Source organism: Mercenaria mercenaria, chromosome 7, assembly GCF_021730395.1.
Source record: "Mercenaria mercenaria strain notata chromosome 7, MADL_Memer_1, whole genome shotgun sequence".
In the NCBI taxonomy this organism is placed as follows: domain Eukaryota; kingdom Metazoa; phylum Mollusca; class Bivalvia; order Venerida; family Veneridae; genus Mercenaria; species Mercenaria mercenaria.
Genome location: NC_069367.1, coordinates 13,436,049 through 13,463,708, shown reverse-complemented (window position 1 = coordinate 13,463,708; position 27,660 = coordinate 13,436,049). Strand labels below are relative to the sequence as shown.

At 37.1% G+C, this 27,660-nt stretch overlaps 2 protein-coding genes across 2 annotated transcripts; one reads left to right on the top strand and one right to left on the bottom strand.

Moving 5' to 3' along the window:
• The first annotated feature begins 1,573 nt into the window (after positions 1-1,573).
• On the top strand, positions 1,574-6,127 carry LOC128558436 (uncharacterized). The gene is made up of 2 exons (XM_053547597.1): positions 1,574-1,627; positions 1,925-6,127. Exon 2 carries the CDS (start codon positions 2,007-2,009, stop codon positions 2,733-2,735), a length of 729 nt encoding a protein of 242 aa, XP_053403572.1. The 5' UTR covers positions 1,574-1,627; positions 1,925-2,006; the 3' UTR covers positions 2,736-6,127.
• Positions 6,128-6,249: 122 nt separating this feature from the next.
• Positions 6,250-15,619, bottom strand: LOC123555613 (uncharacterized). Its single transcript, XM_053547596.1, has 5 exons — positions 15,322-15,619; positions 14,360-14,728; positions 12,675-12,794; positions 11,525-11,646; positions 6,250-6,974 (listed from the first exon to the last, which is right to left on the bottom strand). Exons 1-5 carry the CDS (start codon positions 15,365-15,367, stop codon positions 6,675-6,677), a joined length of 957 nt encoding a protein of 318 aa, XP_053403571.1. The 5' UTR covers positions 15,368-15,619; the 3' UTR covers positions 6,250-6,674.
• Positions 15,620-27,660: the final 12,041 nt, after the last annotated feature.

The window sequence follows — 27,660 nt, the reverse complement described above, 5'->3', positions numbered from 1 at the left end:
AATCCGTCGGTCATACGTGAAAGAATATCGTGAGCCTGCAAAATGTTATTAAAAATGCATCCATTCTATGGACTTTCGACCCTCACTAGGCTTGGCCGCCGGAAGTAGCTTCTTAAATGATACCGATTTTCAAAAGGTCTGTACAAAAACATTCCGGTTCTTGTTGAAATCTCTCTTGGTGGTCCAACACTATGATGGTGACTATGAAAGTCGAGATCAGATGTTCCCACAGGCAATATTCTAGTGCTGACGGTTTTGTCTCCAACTGAATGAGTGTAAGTCGCCAACGAATCCGGGGAACCCTTTGGTCTGTCCGTATGTAAATGCTGACGTGAGTCTGATCGAACTTGTTTAACAACAAACGACTGAAAAGGGAATGTGAATGGTTTATATACTTTGTATACTAAATCGAATTTATTCTATCACTACCATGATACTAGTTGGTCAGTGAAACGTTTTCCAGATAGTTTGAGCCCCGAAGAGATCATTTCAAAGGATGATATTAGCCCGTTTAGCCGCGAGCTCCGACTGAAGCAATCCCTTGCACTGCAATCCACAGGCACTTGAAGCTCCGTCAATAAATATATATTCGTTATCATATCTCACTCACTGACTGAAATAGTACTGGATATCTTCCAGAGACTTACGATCTCTTCAAGAGATCTTACTTGCATATATATCTTATTGATTGAGATTCAAAGACTGGTGGTAGTGTTGGTAGTGCTACTATACATAATCAGTGATAATGCATGTTGGTAACCGGAAGTATAAAATGTGTTTAAATCCGGGTTTTATAATTTTTATTGTCAAACCATGCCCAAAGGTGAAACGCCAATCGGAATACGACCGACAGGCGACAAATAATATGGCAAGTATGAAGTCATTTTTATTATTGAAATACGTTTTGACCCCTCAATTTAACCAGTCGATTTTCTTATGTAGGCTCAGTTGAGCTCGGTATTGACTCAATCTGTTTCACGTGGCAATCACAATTTATCTCAATATATATTGTGTCTAATATTGCATTGTTGAATAATAGTAAATATTATTCATGTATGCGCAACATCAATTCTCAAATACTTAAAATTGATGCTGTTTTACAATAACTGTCGTCTAAGTATATCATGACTAAGACTCATGCAAGATTTCATGAATCTATATCAAATGCTTTTTGAGCTAGGCGTGTCACAAGGTGAAAATGTGCATTTTTTTCTGACTATTTCAGGGACAATCACTCTGAAAATAGGGGGTGAAGCCAGACGAAACATAGGGGGTGCGCAAGGTCATATCATGATAAAGACTCGTGCAAGTTTTCATCAATTTATTGCAAATGCTTTTTGAGGTAGGCGCGTCACGAACTTCGGACGGGTGGATGCAGACACGGATGCATGGATAAGACCAAATCTATATGCCCCAACCACCCGGGGGTGAGGGGTGCGTTGGGGGAGCAGAATTAGTAAATAACTGTCAAGGGACAAAATGTCAGCATAAACACAACCTATATTCAAATTAGATTACCTCTCTTGACAACCTTTAAAAAACTAGAGGGGAAGTACCTACAAAAATCAATTTTGTAAAACAGAAAGTACCTTAACTTGAGCTGACTTTAATAATTTGATCCATTCATGTAAGTAAAATGTATGTTATTTAAAAATCATTTTCGCTAATATTATTATAATATATAATATATAATATAATTATAATATAATAATACAATAGACAATTGTCAGGTTTTTGAATCACTTATTTTAAATTTTATGTAAAATAACAAAAACTTCACATTCTTAGTCAGCTGTAGTGCATTGCAAATTTTGTTTTTTAACTTGTATGAAAAAAAACTTTATAAATTAAAATATGAAAGAAAGGAATTATTTTTTCTACACTACTTTGGCTGGAATACTGTATAAGTGTGTCTATATTACAGAATGTTTCGTGTCCCTGACTACCAATAGAACCTGTCCTTGAAACTGTCTGAGGTCCTTGATGATGCTGGCGTTAGTGAGACAATGGTGCTCAAGCGGAGATGGGCAGCGCGGCTAAAGGAAACTATGCTGACAATTTCACTCAGGCCTAGAAACAAGTCCGTTTACATTTTTGGCAGCACTTCTGAGGGAACAACAACAGAAAGACTTAATTCAGATTTAGACTATTTAACCTGTGATCATAATTATAATGTGATACAAGACTATGCAGAATGGAAATATGGCTTCATTAATCTACTGATGATTCAAGATAACACTACGTCACCTGGTTACTGTCTTCTTCGACTGATTAGAGCTGATGTACCTCTTCCTGCTACACATGCCCTACATGAGGACTATGTTAGAGATGCAAGTTGGAGGGTGTTGATCAAGAATAACTTACGTAGAGACCTTATGCCTGCAAATGCTGTACAACATGGTCCATCATGGGTTACGCAGGGAGGACCTGGATTATTCGACAGTGACACTGTTCCTGCCTTCCATTGTAATTCATGGCCCTATGAAGCTAGACCCTGGTTAGATAGACAAGGAATAGGAAGATGGCCTACTGTAGACATGAAGAGATTTGCAGAAAATAATGGATGTTTTGTTGTTGCTGTTGGAAGTAAAGTTAACCAAAATCTTAACCTTGAATGGAGAATTTCTACTTCACAAGCAGAGAGATGTGTAATGTTTAGTTTAAACATTACACAAATACGTTGCTATGTATTGATGAAAATGATTCTTGAAACATTTCTTCATCATGCTGGTTAAGATCAAATTACAGGTTTTATGTGTAAAACAGTTTTATTACATTGTGTTGAAAACACACATACAAATGCATGGCAGGAAAATAGTTTATTTACATGTTTATCATGTTGTTTACTTGTACTATACAAGTGTTTACAACGAAAAAGCTCCCCACATTTCATCATACCTGAAAACAACCTGATGGCAGGACAGTTTTCACCTGAAGTTAAGAAAGAATGTTTCACGTAATACAAAGTGATGGACAAGCATTGCTCGGTGTTCAGATTGAAGACCTTGGCCAAAGACTGCAGATCAAACTGAACATGTTACATTATCAGATAGCAGAAAATATTCCTTCTAAGCAGGATAACTGTCTCACCATTTCAGGATCATTATTAGTAAGCAGAGCTAGGCAAACCACTGAGTGTATTTGTGTAAAATTATCAGAACCTTCATAACAGTCCTGTAACAACTGCACGGAACATGCTCAATTTAATAACAAAATATGAGAAGATGTATAGAGAAGGAAGTAAGTTAGAACAGAGAGCATGCAGTCTTCTAGCACCACTTGTCTGTTCAACATTGGGAACTGTAATAGCATCATTTAACATTCAGATAAACAACATTGTACCTCCAGTAGCACTAGACTGGTTATCTGCAGGTCTGAATTCTGATGTTGCCTCTAGTAGACTAAAACTTGCATCTGTTTTCTACAGTGTTAGGAATTTTGAAAACACAGAATTCGTTTTAAGAATTACAGAGGGACATTATGACTTTAATACCGTTGAGCCTATATGAAGCTGCTATAGCTTTAGCATAAACTCAGTACGGGGAATGTTTGCAGAAGTGGCATATCATCAAAATGAAGAAGCTGTAAGAAATGTATGTTCATTTTGCGTCAGTTTCATCCCTGCTGAGATTCATTGTGTTCCAAAGGAACTGCAGTATGAAATGTACAGATCAACTCAAGATGACTTGCTGTATAGAGAACGTAAGAAATACTGGATGAATTGGGCAGTTGTAGATTCTTTGCCTTACCTCTATTTTCTACAATACAAGACCTACAGACACCTTCAGAGATTTGATAATCAGTATCAAGCACTTGCTAATCTTGTAAGAACAATCGAAATAGAGGACCGCCTTGGTCACAGAGAAACAGCCCTGAATCTATTAGGGCAGTGCATGGAACAAGAGAACCAACCTAACGCAGCTTTACACTGCTACATTAGAGGTCATTGAAGGTTAGAGAAAGAAATAATGCAGCAAGATTCCACATCTGCAGACTTTTAGCAAGATTACTGAGTAATTAATAAGGAAATTATACTACAGTAATAATGTATTCATGCAACCTGAAATGCAGCTCACAGTTCGAATAGGGAAGTGCCGAACAGATTGGCCACTCAACTCGATTCCCAAACTATCGCGCTTGAATTAACTGCATTCTAACCAGACTTCTTACCATTGATAAATAATAGATACAAAATCGGCGAAGACCTTCCGTCCTGCCTTATACCAGAACCTGAATAACGCTGAACCATTCAGACAACTACATCGGCATTTGACAAAGCTTTTTAAAATTTTGGTACATACTCACAAAAGACATGAAACAGTGCCATCTACGTTCAAAAATATGTCTCGTATGTAGAAAACATACGTATCTAAAGTATCACTGAAAAACTCTTTACTTTATAATCAACTTCAACAATTTTGAATCAGTAGGGAGAGCGTTTGTCTACGGATCGCGAGGTCGCGAGTTCGATCCCCGGGCGGGGCGTATGTTCTCCGCGACGATTTGATAAAAGACATTGTGTATGAAATCATTCGTCCTCCACCTTTGATAATTAATGTGGGGAAGTTGGCAGTTACAGAATCCAGGAACACTGGTTAGGTTAACTGCCCGCCGTTACACGACTGAAATACTGTTGAAAAACGGCGTTAAACCCAAAACAAACAAACAAATCAACTATTTTGAAATACAAGTAACTATATAAGAGCTGTCAGGATTATCCTTTGTTGTCTCCATTATATGCGTCTAATTCTGAAAGTCAGTTACAAAAGGAATCCTGAAACATTATAGTAATCTAGTAAGAAACAATAGCTCCGCAAAGAGTGTTTTAACAGCAGTCATTGATTAGTAAGATATTTTTAAATGACAAACAACTCATTGTGGCGTGCGTTATAATTTGATAGTCAATTACCGTCATAATATTATTTGTACGAAGATTTGTTCGGGTAAAGAAAATTGAACGAGATAATATTTAGGAAAATAGCAGATTGAAACGAATAGGAAGAGTTTCTGTGAATGGTTTTGGACTGGTGATAACAGTAATAAGCTTAAACTAAATACGGTGCCTCAGAAATTACCGAGACCTGCAGATAGAAGAGATTTTATACGTCGAGAGAAAAAAATGCAATGCCGTATATATATGGAGTTCCACTTAAACATTTGAACGTTCGGGACGTCGACAGAACTATTATGGGTGAATGGAGATTCGCTAAAATTGGACTGACTCGAGTGTCGGCGGCCGAACGGAATCAAAATAGAATGGAACGTGTTGAAATAGATATTGAGAGGATATACCAAGGTGAAGATGTTGCAGAAACCTTATTTTGCCTTTCCATCGACACAATGGATTCAGGAGTACACACTGCTGTTTAAAATGAAGCTTTGGAATTTGTGTTGATAGACATCTTGCACAAACGATTTCTTACAGAATTTATATAGGTATATAATAAAAAAAATTATTATATACCTATACAAATTCTGTAAAAATTCAACTTGTATTTCACAATTAAATATGAACATACAGACAAAATTTCCGTATCGTACCTTTAAAATTCCGTATTGTACCTTCCGTATTGTATGCTGCCGGACTATTTTCATAAATATGCATGGCGTGACACATTTCTATAAATAGTGCACATAAAAACTTCACTTAGTTCCATTTAATATCGATAAACTTTAAGATTTCGTTCAAGAACGAAACAAGAATTAAAATGGTAAAGATATATAATAAAAGGGTCATTATAACAGTAGCTAGATCTGGGACTTTGTATTCGGCTAGAGTGGATTTTGCAAGGTCGGATCACACTCGGTGCTTGCGCGCCTCGTGAGATCCGATCTGGCAAAATCCACCCTAGCCGAATACTGCATCCCAGATCAAGCTACTGTTATAATAACCCTATTATATTTATAGACAGCTAAAGCCTTTAGTTTTATACAACATATATTTTTGATTTTCTCTTATCGTCTTAAAAAATTACCATAGTTTCTAAAGTTATTCTGTACTGAAGAGATGAGCAATTGCATTACTACGTTCTGCTGAAACTATATTACAAAACAGCATTATGTGACAATGAATTGACTGATTTTATACAATGTTGTAACACATGATCAATTTGCCTTATAGAAATAAATGTATTTGTATTTTAATAGTTATAGTGTATCAATCAATCGATCGATCGTTCGGTCGGTGTGCCAATGTATTTGACACTGGCAGGTTATTATAGACTTAGACGAAAGTTCGATAAGTCACTGATTTTGTTTTTCTTTATTCAATCAGTTTTAAACAATATTGATTATGATGTTGTTACAATAACCCTTGAGAATAAATATTTTCCTGACAAAACACCGAAAAGATGAACTTATTATTTTAGTAGTTTAACCATTTCGAGTTAAACTTTGACTTGAAATGTTGAAAAGTAAATGACGTGAATCTTTCACTATCAATAGGTTTGTCTATATGTGATTTACCTGTCACTTTCTTCAAATACATCAATTCACAATAATATACATATTGAGACATTTTATACGTGCTCTCTTTTCAACCCTTTATCAATCTCAGAACTGATATTTAAAGCGCTTGATCCTTGATATGATAGGTCAATGTAACCTCGTCGGTCATACGTACAACAATACCGTGAGCCTGCAAAATGTTATATTATAAAAGAAATGCATCCATTCTATGGACTTTCAACTCTCACAAGGCTTGGCCGCCGGAAGTAGCTTCTTAAATGATACCGATTTTCAAAAGGTCTATACAAAAACATCCCAGTTCTTGTGGAAATCTCACTTGGTGGTCCAACACTATGGCGGTGACTATAAAAATCGAGATCAGATGTCCCTACAGACAATATTCTTGTGTTTACGGTTTTGCCTCCAACTGAATGAGTGTAAGTCGGCAGCGAATCCGGGGAACCTTTTGGTCTGTCCGTATGTAAGTGCTGACGCGACTCTGATCGAACTTGTGTAACATCAAATGACTGAAAAGGGAAATGTGAAAGGTTTACTAATCGAGATGATTCTATCACTACTATGATACTGGTTGGTCAGTGAAACGTTTTCCAGATACCCGAAGCCCCGAAGAGATCATTTCAAAGAATGATTCCAGCCCGTTTAGCCGCGAGCTCAGACTGAAGCAACCCCTTGCTCTGCAATCCACAGGCACTTGAAGCTCCGTCAATAAATATATATTCGTTATCATATCCCACTCACTGACTGAAATAGTACTGGATCTCTTCCAGAGATTTACGATCCCTTCTAGAGATCTTACTTGCATATATATCTTATTGATTGAGATTCAAAGACTTGTGGTAGTAGTGATAATGCATGTTGGTAACCGGAAGTATAAAATATGTTTAAATCCGGGTTTTATATTTTTTATTATCAAATCATGTCCAAAGGTGAAACGCCAATCTGAATATGACCCACTGGCGACAAATAATATGGCAAATATGAAGTCGTTATTATTATTGAAATACGTTTTGACCCCTCAATTTAACCAGTCGATTTTCTCATGTAGGCACAAGTTGAGCTCGGTATTGACTCAATCTGTTTCACATGGTAATCACAATTTATCTTAATATATATTGTGTCTAATATTACATTGTTGAATAATTGTAAATATGTAAAAATTCATGTATGCGCAACATCAATTTTCAAATACTTAACATTGATGCTGTTTTACAATTACTGTACATCTAAGTATATCAGGACTTCTCACAGGAATCAGTAAAAAAACATAAGTGTGTGAAGTTGGCGAAAAGTTCGACATTCGACATTGAACATTCGATCTATGAACGACATTGGACATTTGAAGCGTGAAGTTGGCAATAAGTTAAACTTTCGACATTGAACATTCGATCTCAGAACGACATTCGACATTCGATACCAGAACGACATTGGACATTCAATTTTAGAACGACATTAGACATTCGAATCCAGAACGACATTGGACATTCAATTTTAGAACGACATTAGACATTCAAATCCAGAACGACATTGGACATTCGAATCCAGAACGACATTGGACATTCGATACTAGAACGACATTGGACATTCGATTTCAGAACGACAATGGACATTCGATTTCAGAACGACATTGGACATTTGGTACTAGATCATCATTGACAATTCAATTTCAGAACGACATTCGTCATTCGATACCAGAACAACATTGGACATTCGATACCAGAACGACATTGGACATTCGATTTCAGAACGACATTGAACATTGAAATCCAGAACGACATTGGACATTCGATACCAGAACGACTTTGGACATTCGCATCTAGAACGACATTGAACATTCGATTTCAGAACGACATTCGACATTCGATACCTGATCGACATTGGACATTCGATTTCAGAACGACATTCGACATTCGATACCAGAACGACATTGGACATTCGATTTCAGAACGACATTGGACATTCGATACCAGAACGACATTGGACATTCGATTTCAGAACGACATTGAACATTTGATACCAGAACGACATTGGGCATTCGATTTCAGAACGACATTGGACATTCGATACCAGAACGACATTGGACATTCGATTTCAGAACGACATTGGACATTCGATTTCAGAACGACATTGGACATTCGATACCAGAACGACATTGTACATTCGGTTTCAGAACGACATTCAACATTCGATTTCTGAACGACATTCGACATTCGCATCTAGAACGACATTCGACATTCGATTTCAGAACGGCATTGGACATTCGATTTAAGAACGACATTCGACATTTGATACCAGATTGACATTGGACATTCGATTTCAGAACGACATTCGACATTCTCATCCAGAACGACATTGAACATTCGAATTCAGAACGACATTGGACATTCGATACCAGAAAGACATTCGACATTCGATTTCAGAACGACATTGGACATTCAATTTCAGAACGACATTCGACATTCGACATCAGAACGACATTGGACATTCGCATCTAGAACGACATTGAACATTCGATTTCAGAACGGCATTCGACATTCGATACCAGATCGGCTTTGGACATTCGATTTCAGAACGACATTCGACATTCTATACCAGAACGACATTGGACATTCGATTTCAGAACGACATTGGACATTAGATTTCAGAACGACATTGGACATTTGAATCCAAATACGACAGTGGAGATTAAATACCGTAACTATATTAGATTTTCGAACTGAAAACGACATTTAGATTTTTATTTATAAGTTATCAGATTTGGCTGATAGAATGTAATAAATTAGAATATGCACTACGTATCGTATGTACGTTTTTTCATTCAATAACAACCCCAGTGCGGAGGCTTGCTGTAGTAGCTGTATTTTTAGTTCTTTCTTTGTTCTTTATCTTTTTTGTCTTAATAGTATAGTTTATTTCAAATATTTCAATAATGTGACAATATGCATGCCAATATCTCCCAGGTGGGATACTAAACAGTATACGTTTCTAAGTCTTCTCCCTCGGGCACATTTATAAGACCATTTATGAGTTAAATGGACAACATGCTGGGACAGATTTTCAAGTCGATTTGATTTGACAACAGAAGTGGGGTTTTCATTTAGTGTACCAAATGAGCAGCAATACAATAAGTTTGGCGGTGCAACAATTATCAGCCGGCTGATGATTTACGTAAGAAATAGGTATGTAATGTAAGAAATGAACCGGTTTGCGATCAAAGACTGTTCAGCGTATTGGTAAGTGCGATTGCCCCTGATACATGGCATGCAAACAACCTGTGGGTTCGAACCCCAACAGAATTTCTTTTTATTGTATTATGAATCAGAATTCAAAAAGTACGTAACATATTTTATTGCCTGGACTTCAATATTTACTGCTTTGAATTATTTTGCTTCATTTTTCCCATTCGTGCCCACCCGCTTTGCGCAGTAGGGAGAGCGTTTGTCTATGGATCGCGGGGTCGGTGGATGTTCTCCGTGACGATTTTATGAAAGACATTTTGTCTGAAATCATTCGTCCTCCACCTCTGATAATTCATGTGGGGAAGTTGGCAGTTACTTGCAAAGAACAGGTTTTTACTGGTATAGAATCCTGGAATACTGGCTAGGTTAACTGCCCGCCGTTACATGACTAAAATACTGCTGAAAAACGGCGTTAAATCCAAAACAAACAAATCAGTTTTCCCATTCGTTTTCTGTTACTTTTTTCTCTCTAAAAATTCATTTCATATCAGAAAAAAGTATTATTTCAATTCACAAATAAACAAGGTTAAGATAGAAATTGTTCATATCACGGCCCCGGTGCAGTCAATCCGGTGGCCATTTGTCCAGCTTCAGGGCACCTGTGTTTATAAACAAAATCTTTGCTCAGCTTAGATGAGATAAATGCCCATAAACCATAAATAACTCATTACCAGAAGTGTCATTCCTGTGTTAATTTTCCATCATGTTTATACATTAAAAACAAACAACGCAATAAGAATGAAAATAAAAAAAGATATGTGTCTATAGCTCGTTTTAAACTCGTAATTAATAAATACAAAAAAAAAATACAGATACGCAAACAACAGATATATAACATGATTAACAATTTAAAGGCCGCCTTTCAAGGACGAAGACCTACTAACTTAAGATGCTACTTTTAGCCAATTTTCGTTTTTGATTCGAATGTCCAATGTCGTTTTGGATTCGAATGTACAATGTCGTTCTGAAATCGAATGTCCAATGTCGTTCTGAAATTGAATGTCCAATGTCGTTCTGGTATCGAATGTCGAATGTCGTTCTGAAATCGAATGTCGAATGTCGTTCTGAAATCGAATGTCTAATGTCATTCTGAAATCGAATGTCCAATGTCGTTCTGAAATCGAATGTCCAATGTCGTTCTGAAATGAATGTCGAATGTCGTTCTGGTATCGAATGTCCAATGTCGCTCTGGTATGTCGTTGTCCAATGTCGTTCTGAAATCCAATGTCCAATGTCGTTCTGAAATCGAATGTCCATTGTCGTTCTGGTATCGAATGTCCAATGTCGTTCTGGATTCGAATGTCCAATGTCGTTCTGGATTCGAATGTCTAATGTCGTTCTAAAATTGAATGTCCAATGTCGTTCTGGTTTCGAATGTCTAATGTCGTTCTAAAATTGAATGTCCAATGTCGTTCTGGTATCGAATGTGCAATGTCGTTCTGAGATCGAATGTTCAATGTCGAAAGTTTAACTTATTGCCAACTTCACGCTTCAAATGTCCAATGTCGTTCTGATATCTAATGTTCAATGTCGAATGTCGAACTTCTCGCCAACTTCACACACTTAAAAAACATACATTGCTATTCAATCATTATACAAATATTATATGGTTATTATAATAATAGCTCGATCTGGGATGCTGCATTCGGTTCGACTAGATTTTACCAGATCGGATCTCACGTACGAGGTGCGCTAGCGGTGTGATCCGTCCTTGCAAAATCCATTCGAGTCAAATACAAAATACCAGATCTAGCTACTGTTGTAATGACCCTCAACCTTTTTGCTTGCTGTATTGTTATAGAATAAAATCTTAAATTTACCTTAGATTTTCCCCACTTGTAGCAGATGGCACAACATATCAGACATGTTAACAGTATAAACAGGAACAAAGCTGCAAGCACGATTGCAGATAACGTCACTGAGAGACCAAACAACCATGTCTCTGAAAATAAAAGCACATCAGTAGTTTCCGCTCAGCACATCAGTAGAACCAGATTCCGCAGACGTCTTTTCAAATCTAAATTCTGTTACGCCAAGTTACATGAACAACAGGGATAATTAACTAGTACATTGAACTTCATGGAAAGTTGCAAGGACATTTGGCGTCTCCAGTGTAAATTCCACGGGTGCTCCCCGATCGCCGACTGTATACCAACAGAATTGAAGAAAAAATATTTTTGACCAGGATGGATATAACAACGACGGTAATTAAATGTAAATTGTTGAATTATTTCTCTTTGTGCTAAGAATAATAGTAATTTTAAAATATTACTTTGAGCTGTTAAATGTAAAAATGCCAATCGACCGACCCTTTTATGCTTTGCCATGCCTTCAAAAACCATCAAATTTTGGCATAACCCCTTATTTGGCAAATGTATTCAGTCAAATAATTTAAACAAGTATGTTGGGTTGCTTGGAAATGACATTTTTTTCACATATAGAAAAGACGTTGAGCGGATGGGTATATGTTGTTTGTGCTTCTTAACTGAGTACCAAACACCACAAAGGTCATACGCCTCGCTCCGGATTAGATCCAACATTCTCCTGGTGTGGTCTAAAGCAATACCTATAGCGCTAAACCGCTGGACGCATTATTTTAAACTTTAAACTGCATCGTTGAATTATAATTACTTCGTGATATGGAATTATATTATCTAATGTATAGGAACTGAAATAGACTAGAAAATCATCGACCAAATGATACCAAATTCTTTTTCATGGCTTGCATATTTGATGCGTCTATATAAACACATGCCCTTTATATGTATGTTTATAACTTAGCGTAAAAATAGTTGCAGATAAAAATGAGAACGGCTTACATTGAAATTACGTGTTAGGTTTGCTGGCTTGTCACTAAGGATTTACAATAAAGCCCTTGTAAAACTCTTTCATGCGCCAATTAAATCCAACACTTAATTATACTATTGTGGACTTTGCAAAAAAAAGCTATTTGCGGTCCTATTTTCGTACCTTCCGTTGCACTGTTACTGGATGCGTCGCCGCTTCCGGCGTTGGCTGACGTTGCGGTGGCTGTCTCGTCCGGGCACTGTGTTACGGAACTACACGAAGTTGTCATGCCGCCGTTTGAAACTACAATTTCAGAAAGATGCTGAATGATATATTAAACTATTACGAAACAAATAATTATGATTAAAGCATAATTGTCAGAATAGGAGTCTTTTGTTTGTGAGTACGCGTGTGCACGCATGTGGTTCATTTGAATGTAAAAGTAAAAAGTGAATGCGCATGTGTGGGTAGAAGGGCGCCACTCGGGCAAGCATCATAAAGAGTAGATGTAGATTTAGGCATTTATATTGGACTTTATTAAGGATTCCACGACTGAGTAATCTTTGTATAAAGAATGTTTGACTTGAACTGAAATATTCTTAGCTCTATAGACATTCATGGGTCTAATGAATGTCATTGAGAGAAGTTATACCATCCAATGTAGATTAAACTAAAAGTTGCAATTCTCTTCTAACTACATGAGTACCAGTGTGTAAACTCTAAGCCAGTCAATTGACGATCAACATACTTAATTCAAATCATTTCTGTCTAAAAATATAGTGCCCTAAAACTTCAACCTTAAAATGAAATTGCCATACGATAAAGTGCTATGTTCAATACATTGCTCTACTCTCCTCTGACATTTCTCACAATTGTATTTGTATGTTTTTTTCTTGCACTTGTATCAACGTGTTCTTGCCATATTTTCAAAATCACTATCCCTTGCCCCCTTAGGCCTAAAAAAATTCTTTGTTTCCGCTCATAAAAATTAGGGTAGGTAGGTCGGAAGTGTTTTTGGGGTGGATTTTTTTAATTATTGTGACTTTTCGGAAATGATTTTTGTGCTCAAAAATGAATACAAATAAGGGGGCTATGCCTTTAGAGCATCAGTAATTTGATTTCTAATATCACTGACCATGTTTAAGGCATAAAAATTGAAGTTTATCTCCAAGGCCATAAAAACATTTAGGGTCGGGCCAAAAATTTAGGGTAGGTCGGGATATCGGAAACAAACATTTTTTTTACGCCTTAACATTTCGGAGTCGATAAGCTAAAGATGTCAATGACGACGAATTCATGCTCGGTAAGACTGCTCACAGAATGACATCAATTCAGAAACCGACAATCATGCACACAATTTAGAATATATGAACCTATCTTCCTTCTTTTTGTTAAATTTAATAAATGCAAACTTCCAGATAAATTCATTATCAACCATTTGATAATGACGATAAAATGTTTGTTTTGTCAGAAAACATACTATATAAAGGGAATAGCTTAAATGACTATTATATCGCCAGTGTAACATATGATATCCCCGCCAAAGCTTACAAACAAATATAGCAATTTTCCACTGGTAAGGTGTAGCATATAGAAAATTGAAACACGTGCAATAAATTACTTTTGAACAGTTGAATGTACAAAAATGTTAGAAGGTGCTTTGTGAAAATCAAAAAATACTATCTTTAACCGTTTTGTGGTGGCAATGCAAGGGATATGATCTGTTCCTTGAACCAATTTTTATGACGTAATACCGTCAAATTGGGACTCGAACACCGAGACTCAGAAAACGTTTATAAATTGATAAAAGAAAAAAGTTTACTTATAAAATGACTGAATAATGTAAAAGCGGTTAATAACAATTTTACCAGTAGCTCTAAACCACGCCTTTCCATTACCAACTGCAGAGGCGTCAGACTTCAGGGTGACAGTCAAGGAACTCCCACTTGATGTTAAAAAGTTTTTGATTGTATAGTCGTTGTTTTCTGTACAGTTATAACTTGTAACTGTCAAACTGTCTGTTACAAAAACAGTTTGAAGACACGTTGCTGTCGCATCATACAGCTGAAGGTCTAGAATGTCAAGGTCAATAGTTGCAGACGCAGCGGATGCAGTAATAACGCATGCGCAGCAGTTGGAGTGCGAAATGCCTGACGGGTAGCCGTCGTTGTAAAAATATGATGGTGAGGTAGCAACTTGAGCACCGGAAGTATCGCAAAACTCCAATACATCAGAAGCTGTCAATAGAAGAATAAGTTCATCTGGGGTTAACTCGGTGTATGCTTACGTTAGGTGTGCCTAACTGTAACACTGCTTAGACGTGCTTTACCTCGTTCAGTCCTGAATCCGCCATTAAAATTTACTGCAAAACTTTTACCTTGCACTTAGCGTGAGTGTTACCGGTTTAGACGGTGTAAGAGAAGTACAGTAACTGCCGCATTTTTTAAGAGTGCTACTGAAAACTGTTAAATCTTAAACTGCTGTAAAGGTAAGAAATGAAATGTACTTACCTGAGCATCTTGTTTTACACTGTAACTGTGCATACTACTAGTGAGGAACACATACATTTTTGCAATATTCGGTAAGACGCATTGACCAAGTATCGGCTAGGCACACCTTGTGATTATATGGAGTTACCCACACATCTAGAACTCGACATACTAATTAGGGCGAAGTCAAGGATTTGAGTCTTTGACAAATTGTGCTCATTAACAAGAATTTTATTCAACTTACACTAAAGAAATCATAGAACAGTCGCGGCTGAATTAAATATATTGCACATAGATGGAAAATGGCCGCAAGAATTACATAAAAGAACTACATATCTTACTTGGAAAACAATAGTAATTCATGCACATGTAGTTAGTTTGAGTCATATGATTCACGGTACAGTCCGCAGACGTCCCCTGCCACGTGACCTGTTTAGAGCATGTGGCGGCCCCTGAGCAGTCCGAGTAGACGGTCGGAATATCAGCTGATGTGAGGTTAATTCGACAGTCATTACTATTGTCATACGTACAGCAGTTGGCTTCGTCTCTTGTGCCAGCTGTAGAGGGTAGAAAGTAAGACGCATATAAGGACACATGCTAAAATAAATTAGGGTAGGTAGGTCGGAATTTTATTATTATGATTTTTATTAAGTGAGACTTTTCGGAAATTGTTTTTGTGTCAAAACATGAATACAAATAAGGGGGTTATGCCTTTAGAGCATCAGTAAGTTCATTTCTAACATCACTAACCATGTTTAAAGCATAAAAAGTGCAATTTTGCAACTTTTTGCTAAAAAGTTGAAAAAAACATTTTTTATTACGCCTTATATGGCAACTTGGTGTAAAATGATTATAATGTGATCTAGACTGAAATAAAGAGATTACTCAATGGTTGATATTAATATGCTACAGCGTCGTAAGATATGTGCATATATATGATATAACAAATGCTTACCAGAAGCTGGGTTTGGGCATCCGGTACTCTGAAGTTTCGCTGCTCTGTACACAGAATCTATGGCGATAATACCAGCAGAAGATGTACAGTTTGGCATTATTGAATCAATCGTGGCGTCATTTCCGTAGCACGCGCAATCCGTCTGCTGTCCAATCACTGCATTAAATGTATCTAAAATATTACCAAACAATAGGCATCAACACATTAGTCCGTGACGAAGGCATGAATCTATATTTTTGCTCAATAAATAAAAAATCGAAAATGAGAAAAAAATGTAATAAAATTTTAGCATACTGTCAAATTTCTACAATGTCGTTCCTGCGTTTGGAAGTGTTTGAGGGGCGACAGTACAGTATACCAGAACAACAAAGAAGTGTGTCGATATTACAAAAAGGTATTTGTAAGTCAGTTGGGGCACCAGTACGATAACCCTGAATTTGGTTCAAAGTTTAACGTGTTGCCGGGCGTACTTAGTATGTTGGCGCACTTATAAATTTAGCGTTCTTGAGTTTTTCACTCTTTAAACGTACCGACACGGCAGGAAATGGCAGAAATCAGCCACCATACGGTAGAGGTGTACCCAACAGAATAAAAGGATTCTTATATCTGGAAATAGGTCCATTTATGAAATATATCCAAAAAAAGTTCTCTTATGATGCCCCAGTGGCTGGGGAGGGACATTCATCCCATACCCTCCCGTTATTCACAACAACCACCTCAAAATATTAACGACGGGGCTTCCTTGGCTGAGTGATTAAGGCTGTTGGCTACGAATCATTTGCCCCTCATCGCTATGTTCGAAACTTCGCTTTAGCCTGTGAGGAAACCATCTAGCCGGCTTAAGGAAGGCCGGCGGTTCCGCCCAGGTGCCCCGCCCGTGATGGATAAATTCCTGGAGAGACATCTGGTGTCTTCCTACATCAGAAACCAGGTTGTCACCATACTGATTATGATCTGTTATTGTGGTGTATCATTATGGGGTATTCCGAATCACCTTTTCCTATTCTTTTCTTAACAATTAGTTATTTATTTTTAACTTCACCGTCACTCAAATATTTATCTATGCTACCACATATTTTTGAAAACATCTTGAACTCATGATAAAAGTTAGTCCGACTCAGCAATTTTCGTGTCAGTCTTAATTCAAATGAAAAATACTTAGCTTTGCTGTTGAAATTATAACAAAATATCACAACGTTCTTTATTACGCCCTTTTTAAATTTAAAGCTCATTATTTGGTGTGATTTCAAACGTTTAAAACATTGACATGGCACTCCGAAGCCCATATGTTATAGCATTATTACTGTCAACCAGCATGGAGCTAAATCATAAAATTCACACTGTCCAGCTAAAAAGACTCTGGGCATAAGTTAAACATATTTAGATATTAAAACCCTGAATAAAATGTAAAAATACTTACACAATAATAGGGTAGAAATGAAATACAACAATGTATGAAAGAATAATTATATCTTTTGAAAGGAACCATAGGTGAATTTCTTTCTATCCGACAGCTATTCTAAAGGTCTTTTTTAAAACAATTTTTTAAAGCCGAAAACTACCCCGTTTCGTCCGTACGCTCGGTTTTTCAGGCTATGATAAATAGGAGAAATGATAAACTTAAAAAAAAAAACTATGTAAAACGTGAACGTTTCATACCAATACTTACTCCATTTAACAAGGTTTTCGTTTTAATACTATTTATCATCATCATCATCATCATCCATCCATCCATTATCATGATCATCATCATCATGTCGACCATCATCACCATAATCATCATCATCAGACTGTATATCATATAATTCTAACCGATAATAACATATTTAATCCTAAGTACTTAGTAAAATTTAAAACATTTAAAAGATTTAGAAGGAAACTGCCACCTTTAGAAACAAACATCAAAATGTATACATGTTTCGGCACCAGTTTTTTTGTTTCAAAATAATTTTACCTTTAATAATGAGACAAAATAATCCTAAAAGTAGTGTAATATGTAGTTCCATACTAGAATTCAAGCGAACAAAAAATGGACACTGAATATGTCTCGATTTTGGTTCTTTTTCTTAATTGTTAAATATTGAATTACGTATAAGCATTCAGTATACCTTTAAATTATTCCAATTAAAGTTAACTTCACAAAAAAATACTTACATACAGTAGATCAAATAAGGTTTTGTAATTATCATTTTTCTTCAAAATTGACATTTAAATAGATGAAAGTTAGTTCTTTCATACTTGTAACAATTCCTTGAACGGAGAAAAAAAACATTATCGACAAATGTTTGAAAGATAATATCAGATAAAATATCAATTCGAAACACACGCACATTCGCCCTTGTTATAATACATTTTGAAAAACGTGGCCTATAAAACTGACATACAATGAGATCTGACTAGGGTAAGGTACAGTATAACACGGGTCAAATCATTTGGACGTTAAATCAGCAATTAGTAATATTTTCCTTTTCAAAATGAAAAGGTATCTAATAAAAATTCGATCCAGCTATTAGATAGATAGAAAGATAAAATGGATTTTGACAGATTTGACAGACTTAGTCCTTTATACAGATATAATTTATACCTCTCATTTATTCTGTTAATTAGTTATGAATTATAGGACAGATAATGTTTCGTTTTCTTTTCATTACAACATTTTTAGTTGGTGATTGTCTGAAATATCGAGTACGATTTTAACAAGACAGCAATAATGACACAAACTCGATTACCTAAGCACATAAACAAGAAAAACTTCACGGAGCACAAAGTTGAAATTGTGAATTCTAGTGGTTTCACGATTTGAACGTGTTACCTAGTTTTTAAACCAGTGTGATCAGCAAGATTTTATGAATACATGATCCAGTTTTATCTTTGCCTTTATTTTTAAGATATAAAAACAAACATGCTTACTAGGTTTTATGTAGATCAGGTAGATATTGGGGCTTTTCAAGTTTTAACAAGGTTTTCCTGCGGTTTGACCTAGTTACCTTATAGTTGCCACAAGCCCAGCCTGAATGACTATATCGGCCCGATATAGGTATAATGTCGGAATGTCGGCAAAATGTGCTGATGTAGGGCCGACGTCGGGCCGTTGTGAGTGAGTGAGTTAGGTTTTACGGCGAATCGACACAAAATGATCATATATCGCCGAGATCGGACAGTTGAACTGCCGCAAAATATTGAAATCGGTAGATCGACATTAATCAGCGTAACTATTTCGTAAGTCGGATTGACATCGGGCCAATATTGGATTCTCTAATATAGCTATATTTTTCAAAATATTATTGATAAACGTGAAAAAGTAATCTAATTGTTTATGTGTGCTAATTTATTAAGCAAATATTATGTATGCCAGAATTAATCAAACTATGTTCCAAACAAAATTTGTAGACGGTATTTATCAAAATTTTATATGTAATAAAGTGAGGTTATAATTAAGATGCATTTTTGTTTTATGTAGAATGCCGTCGTAGAAATATTTATATTTACCGTAAAAAAAAATGAAAATATAAATATGTTTAAAATTCTAATTGAACAATTTTGATAGTGTTAAGAATATACAGAAAACTTACGTAACTGTTGTATAAAACATGTAGTATATAGTTGTGAAAAATATTATATCAATAAAATCAAATAACCATCATACACATGATGCGAGACACATCTTTTGTAAAGTGTATATTTGAAGAAAACTTTGATGAAGCACTGCGTGTCACACTATTTTGCGACAACGATATGATCTGCCAATATCGGGCCGATATCATTTTGATGTTGGCTAAGTATCGTTTGCCAATGTCGGACCGATGTCATGATGTTGGCCCGATATCGTCTGCCGACGTCGGGCCGACATCATTCCTATTTGCAGCCGATATTGAAGCCGATATCGGGCCGTTATAGACAACGACGTCGGTTTGATATCGGGCCGATATAGAATGCTGGCTGGGAGAAGACCTAATTTCGATCTTGACCTAGAATTGATACAAATCAACATTCTGGTCAGTTATTTTCTATTAGGAAGAAAAAGTGGTCTCAATATAGTGTTCACAGGGTTGTTGTATGATTTGACTTAGTGACTTAGATGACCCTATTTCAAACGTGATTTCAAAAGGACAAACATTTATATAATTCTGAAAAAGTGACAAAACCGTAGTCTTTTACCAATGATAATTCAGTTTCTTTTGACCTAAAGGTTTCATATTGATTAGGTAAAAATTGTAGCCTTTGGTCTGTAAAAGTTTTTATATGATCTGACAAAGTGACCTAGTTTCAATCATATATGACCTAGTTTTAAAATCTGCTAACATTTTATAAAGACAGTTTCATTAAGACCCGGTATAAATTCGGCATCTAGACTGTTTACAAGGGTTTTCTATGATTTGACCTAATGACAAAGTTCTTTTATCTAAGATGGCTCAGACTGGATTTTATAAAAGCAACAATCTGACAAGGTGTCATCTATACCTAGTTCACTTGTGATCTTGTCGAGGCAAATATCTTTACTAATGTCTTGAAGACTGGCCAACACTGTTACCTTTCACTGTATTAACAGTAACAAAACGGACTAGATGCCGGACCATTAACCTGAACTAATACATCTCGAAGCTCCATTTACTCAAAAGTTCGGTTAAAAACACATCCCAATTCAAATGACTTTAATCTATGAGTGTTGGATATAAATGTGCGGAAACAAAATTTCAAGTAATCAGTGTTTTACGTCCATCCGGTATTGATACATGTACCTTTCACAAAGTATGGTAATTAAATAATTAAAGCAATTTTCCAAATTATAATTATGAATTCCGCCACGGCAGCTGGTTATGTAACAATACAGATGAAAACCATTCAGGTAACTCTGTGCGTGATGTTTTTGAGCCTAACAAGATTCCTAATCGGTCAGTTTATATTGTATTATTATTTTTCTAATAATGCACGTATTCACATAAAATTTCAAATACCGATATCTGAACAGGTAATGCAGCGAATTATTACATACTCGTTTCTATTCCACGTTAAGTTACACTGGTACCGGAAACGTCAATATTTTTCCATACACTTCAGTGTGTGTTGTTGCACTATTTTTTCTATTAGTTCAGTATTGTCAATCCTATTCAGGCTATTGAACATAATTATGATATTTACATAATATTTATACGTGTAGATGCGTATGTAATAAAAAGGTTATTATCTTTGCATCGGGAAATATATTTCCGCTGAAGAACTCGTGCATATTTCCCGATACAAAGCTAATAACCTTTTTAGCCGGTGTAATGAAGTATTTCGACCCCCACAGAATAACGACCCCCGGTCATTATTCTATAGAAAATGTGACTCCTTTCCCGTAAAATATTGACTCCCCTTAAAAAACTGACTCCCTTTGAAAACTCTATAGAATAACGACCCCCGGTCATTATTCTATAGAAAAAATGACCCCTCCAAGTAAAATACAATGTACTGACTCCCTAAAGATGACTCTCTTCGAATTTCATAGAATAACGACCCCGGTTATTATTCTATAGAAAAGGTGACTCCTTCCATGTAAAATATTCACTGCCGAAATTACTACATTCGAACTCTCATACAATATCGATTCCCGGACATAATTCTATTTAAAAAAGTTACTCTTTCCGTGTAAAACACCGGCTCCATAAAAAGTGATCTCCACCAAACCTAATGGACAATTTTACTAGATCTACAACTCTAATACCCTTCATTGCCAATAGTTAACATTTTGATTGTACTACTACTAATGGTGCCGCTACTTCTATTGCTATTACTGCATGTACTTCTTCTTCATCTACTACTACTACTACTACTTCTACTACTACTACTACAACTGCTACTACTGATACTACTATACCTGCTTCCACTAATACGTCTTGTACATCTACCTCTTCTTCTCCTGCTGCTGTTGTTGCTGTCACTTATTCCTCTGATGCTGCTGCTGCTGCTGCCACTTCCACTGCCACTGCCACTGCCACTATATACCACTACCACTACTACTACTACTACTACTACTACTACTACTACTACTTTCTATTGTTGCCGCTACCGTACTTTACTGCCACTGCTAAGTATTGCAACTTCTATTAATACTAAGTTCTATGCTAGCAGTTTCTTGTGCAGTTTTCTTCTGAAGAATTACTTCATACCGAAGTTTGCAGGGATTATTGACACTGGTGTGTTTTGTGAACGTATTGTGAATTGTTATTTTCCTGAAAAAAAATGTATACACCAAGATACAGCGCCTAGAAATAGAATCCCTTTTCCCGTTGCGGAATGCTCTGATTTCTGTGTAAAGTGATGGTATCTGGGGCTAGTGGTCAAACGGAAGGACGGACGGACAAGGGCAAGTCTATATGCTCCCCTCCCTCGAGTGGGGGCATAAAATGCAGCAATTAGGCCTTAGATACATGAGTTATCACTAAATTTGACCAAATGACCGGGGTCGTTTTTTTTTATGGGAGTCGATACTCTTCGTGAGGTTCAGTTTACTTCACGTGGGGGAGTCATAGTACTATGATCTAGAGGTCATAATACTATGACCGGGGGTCACTTTTTCTATAGAATAATGACCGGTGGTCATTATTCTTTGGGGGTCGAAATACTTCATTACACCGGCTCGCAGTGAAAGTAATCGTATTAGGCATGTTGACCATTATAGCACGTTTTGCACGTGCGAGGCATGGACACCTATTTGCACGTGTTCGTGCACACTTTTGTCATTGCTGATGAAAATCCTTATTGCCAAACACAAAACATGATGAGAATGACTGAAGAACGCGGCCGAGGTGGGTTTTATTTTTTTGAAATTTCATAAGAATATTGACATTATTTGTTTGTAGCTATTATATTGGTGGTTATTTCCGTTCTCAACAACTTATTTCAGGTGGCAAGAACCTTCAGTCGACGGCTATCCACCATACAAGCTCTTTGGGCGAAATTCAACCAAACCGGAAATTAGGCTGATCGACCCCGACGATTCAAACAGAGCGTCACAACACCACAGCAGGACAGATACATGATCATATCACATCTCCGTGATCGATTTCTACCAGCTACAACATCTAGGCATACCAGGGGGACACATGGGCGTCATGTATCAGCTCAAGCCGTACGAAACCGGTTACGTGACGTCGGACTTTGATGCTGTCGACCCCAGAAAGGTCCTATCTTAACGAGAAGACACCGCGAAGCTCGCTTAGCTTGGGCTAGGCAACATTTACGGTTCACCAGGGCCGACTGGGCAAATGTTCTTTTCGTCGACGTGACAAGGATAACACTGCGGTGTGCCGACGTTCGCACGCGCATTTATCGCCGACGTGGTGAGTGAATCAGCGCCAATTGTGTTCTTGAGGCGGACCAGTTCGGGGGAAGATCCATTATGATATAGGCGGGCATTTCGATGCACACCAAAACACCGACTGTGTCCATACAAGGCAACATGAATGCACGACGATATCAGACGGGTATCATTCAACTGTGCTTTTACCGCACATTGCTGCAAACAGTGGCATGCAACTAGTCCAAGACAACGCTCCGTGCTACGTCGCCAGAGCAACATTAGCTATGTTACAGGTCATTAACATACGAGTCATCCCTTTTCCTCCTAAAAGTCCAGACCGTAACCCAATCGAGCATGTCTGGGACTTTACGGGCCCGTCCTCAGCAGCTGAATCTACAGGAACTGGAGCGTGACGTCAACCGAGTTTAGACAAATATCCATCAGCAGTATCTTCACACATGTTTCAATGAGGAGTAGTTGTCAAGCTGTGCTTGCTGCCGGTGGCGGGCACACACGTTATTGACAAATAACAGTCGTAAACTAATATGCCTTTGTGACTTGAATTATCGGTACGTCTTCTTTTATTCCAGCAGAATATGTGGACTCTATCGAAACTGTGTATGTTGATTTGTAATTAATTCCATTTTCTTATGCTTTCAGTAAATTCATGAAATTGTATTTATTGTTTTTGTAAGAACAGATTATTGAAATGACCCTTTAGGAATTTTGTTGAGTGTACAACATTCAGTAAGCCAGTCACCGTTTAGGAATTTTGTTGAGTGTACAAATATAACATTCAGTAGGCCAGTCACTGGACAATCTGGTAGTGACGGGAGGACACAATGCTTCAGTCTGTGGTGGAAGACAGATTGGTCCTGTGACGGAAGATAGAATAGTTCTGTAATGGAAGACAGACTGGTCCTGTGATGGAAGACAGACTGGTATTGTATTGTTACTTATCTTGCCGACTCAAAATAAAATTTATCTTATTTTATCTTACTGGTTCTGCGATGGACGACACAATAGTCGGAAGACAGACTGGTCTGTTGTGGAAGACTGTCTGGACAGACTTGGCCTGTGGTGGAAGACAGACTGGTCGGTAGACAGACGTCCTGTGATGAAAGGCAATCTGGTCCTGTGTTGGAAGACTGATTGGTCCTGGAAGACAGATTGGTCCTGTGATGGAAGGAAGTCCTGTCTTGTGATGGAAGGTAGTCTAGTCCTGTGATGGAAGACAGATTGGTCTTGTGTTGGAAGGCGGTCTAGTCCTGTGATGGAAGACATATTGGTCCTGTGATTGAAAGCAGTCTAGTCCTGTTGTAAGACCGATTGTTTCTGTGATGGAAGACAGATTGGTCCTGTGATTGCAGGCAGTCTGGTCTTGTGATTGAAGGTAGTCTAGTCCTGTGATGGAAGACAGACTGGTCTTGTGTTGGAAGGCAGTCTAGTCATGTGATGAAGACATACTGGTCCTGTGATTGAAAGCAGTCTGGTCCTGTTGAAAGACCATTGTTTCTGTTTGTTTTGGGTTTAACGCCGTTTTTCAACAGTATTTCAGTCATGTAACGGCGGGCAGTTAACCTAACCAGTGGTCCTGGATTCTGTACCAGTACAAACCTGTTCTCCGCAAGTAACTGCCAACTTCCCCACATGAATCAGAGGTGGAAGACTGATGATTTTAGACACAATGTCGTTTATCAAATAGTCACGGAGAACATACGCCCCGCCCGAGGATCGAACTCACGACCCCGCGATCCGTAGACCAACGCTCTTACCTACTGAGCTAAGCGGGCGGTGCCCATTGTTTCTGTGATGGAAGACAGATTGGTCCTGTGATTGAAGGCAGTCTGGTTATGTGATTGAAGGTAGTCTAGTCCTGTGGTGGAAGACAGACTGGTCCTGTGGTGGAAGGAAGTCTTGTGATGGAAGATAGACTGATCCTGTGATGAAAGGCAGACTGGTTATGTGGTGTAAGACAGGAATATTCAGTGACGGAAAAACTGGCTATGGCCTAAAATACCAAAGCCCTTTGCAGAAAAGGGTATCTTTGCTAGGACTGACTGAACTTGGTCTCCAATTTGTTTTGACAGCAAACCATATTTGTATTGTAAAGAGGACACATGTTTTTATGTAAAATCTGCAAAGTACTGAGGATTGGCTGATACGTTCGCCCTAGGGCACCAACCTACTTAGTATCCGCAGGAATTCTGCAGTTGCTATAGTACAAAACAGATGTACTTTAACCCTTTTCTAGCAATAAACGTAGCTAAATTCAATGAATAGTTGGTCTAGCATTCATTTTCTATCTCAAATATACAGTTGCTGAATATCTCAAACAACAGTTCTTGAATATCTCATAGACAAAATTGTTGAATATCCTAAATTAACAGCTGTCAATATCCCAAACATACAACTGCATACAGGGGCCTCCGTGGCGGAGTGGTTAAGGTCGCAGACTTCAAATCACTTGCCCCTCATCGATGTGGGTTCGAGCCTCACTCGGGGCGTTGAATTTCATGTGAGGAAGCTATCCAGCTGGCTTACGGAATGTCGGTGGTTCTACCCAGGTGCCAGCTCATGATGAAATAATGCATGGAGGGGCACATGGGGTCTTCCTCCATCATTAAAGCTGGAAAGTCGCCATATGACCTATCATGTGACGGTGCGATGTTAAATCCAACAACAAAAAAAAAACAACAATTGCATACAATTGTTGAATATTTCAAACTTACAGTTGTTGAATATTTCTACAGTTGTTGAATATTTCTAGACTTACTAGTACATTTCATCAGAAACCAGTAAAATAGCAATATAAATTTATTTTCAATGGTCTTCAATGGTTCCTAATATTTTCATGTTTATAACTTTCTATGCTTGACACTTGTCTCATTAAACTTACTTATAAACACTTTAAATAATTTTGATAACTGGCAAAGAAAATCTCCTATATAAGTGACTCCCCCCAAATACCAGACTTTTTAATCCCCAATATACAAGATCCTGTCTGGTCCAGTCTGATAAGGGTCCATAAAACCCCTGTAGACTTGACATGTAGCCTAATTATAGTCAGAGAATCATAAATTTTATTGCCTACAGGTAAATTGGTTATTTCCTGTGTTTTGCATTTTATTAATTGAAATGCTGTTGTTTTTTTTAGTCTTTTTTTCAGCATGTACACAAAATTATTTTAATTGATAAGATACTAATTTTGATTGCTCAGTCATGTTGAGTAATGTCCTGGCCAATTAAATTATAACTCTTATAGCAAAGCATTTCTCACTATAAAATAATTATTCAAAACTTAATAAGAGAAATTACAAGTTTGTTTATTCAATGATTATGATCTTTTTATCAAAAGTAACAAAATAAAAACGAAAAAAAAAAGAAGATAATTGCTGGATTTTACTAGAAGTTAAAGAAGCGTTCAGTTGCATTTTTAATAGATAAAGAAGGTATATAGACAGAAGGATGTTATATATTAAAAATGCTTAATTCCTCTTGTGTTGTTTAAATAATGTTAACTTTCTTTTATGCATAATAAAATCCAGCAATAAAGATATATCATTGTTCAAAATACACAATAATTAATTACTTCTAAAAGCTATGTGCCTGAATGCATTTTTTATATTTTTGATAAAAAAACAGCAATAATGAGATGTAATTATTAAAAAACTTACCTTATTAAAAATATGACAAAAAACTGTTGTATCTTATCACTTTGTTTAATTAGCCCTAATTCAATCAAACTTTCTAAACTCGTTATAAAGGTGAGAACTGATTTGCTATAAAGGTGAGAAATATAACCTGCAATTTATTTACTGCACAGTAGCTATACAGTAGCTTATTATGATAAACAGAAGCAAGTCTACCAATGGTCCTGACTTGTGTATTGGCCCTTATCGCCAATACGCAGACCTTATCATCTCCATAGGCCACATACCAGGCATACCAGAATCAGTGTCTTTAACCAACAGATAGTGCTAGTTTTGTTACTCTTTTATCAGTTTGCAATTTGTGAACAAGGTGAATATATTTATTCAAATAATTTAAAACATATGTCATGATGATACATAATACGAAAATGATTTGACAATATTTTCTAGATATTTTGAAATCGCAATGCTTCCTTTTTCTAGAACAAACTAATGGAAGGCTCAACAATACTTTGTTTTGTGTATTGGGTTAGAGGTCGGTCATATGATAATTTTTCAAGCTTTTGATTGTGAGCAAAGAACAAGCAGATGTGCGCCCCCACCCCCACCCCACCGCTGGTCGTGTTTCAGGATTGGGTGGGCACCCAAGCAGAACCAACTTCCACCTGTAAGCCAGCTGAATGGCTTCTCACATGAAAAATTCTACACCCGCAGCAAGGTTTGGAACCCACAACTGTGACAGTCCAGTGACTTGAAGCCAGCGACCTTAAAGATTCTGCCATGGAGGACC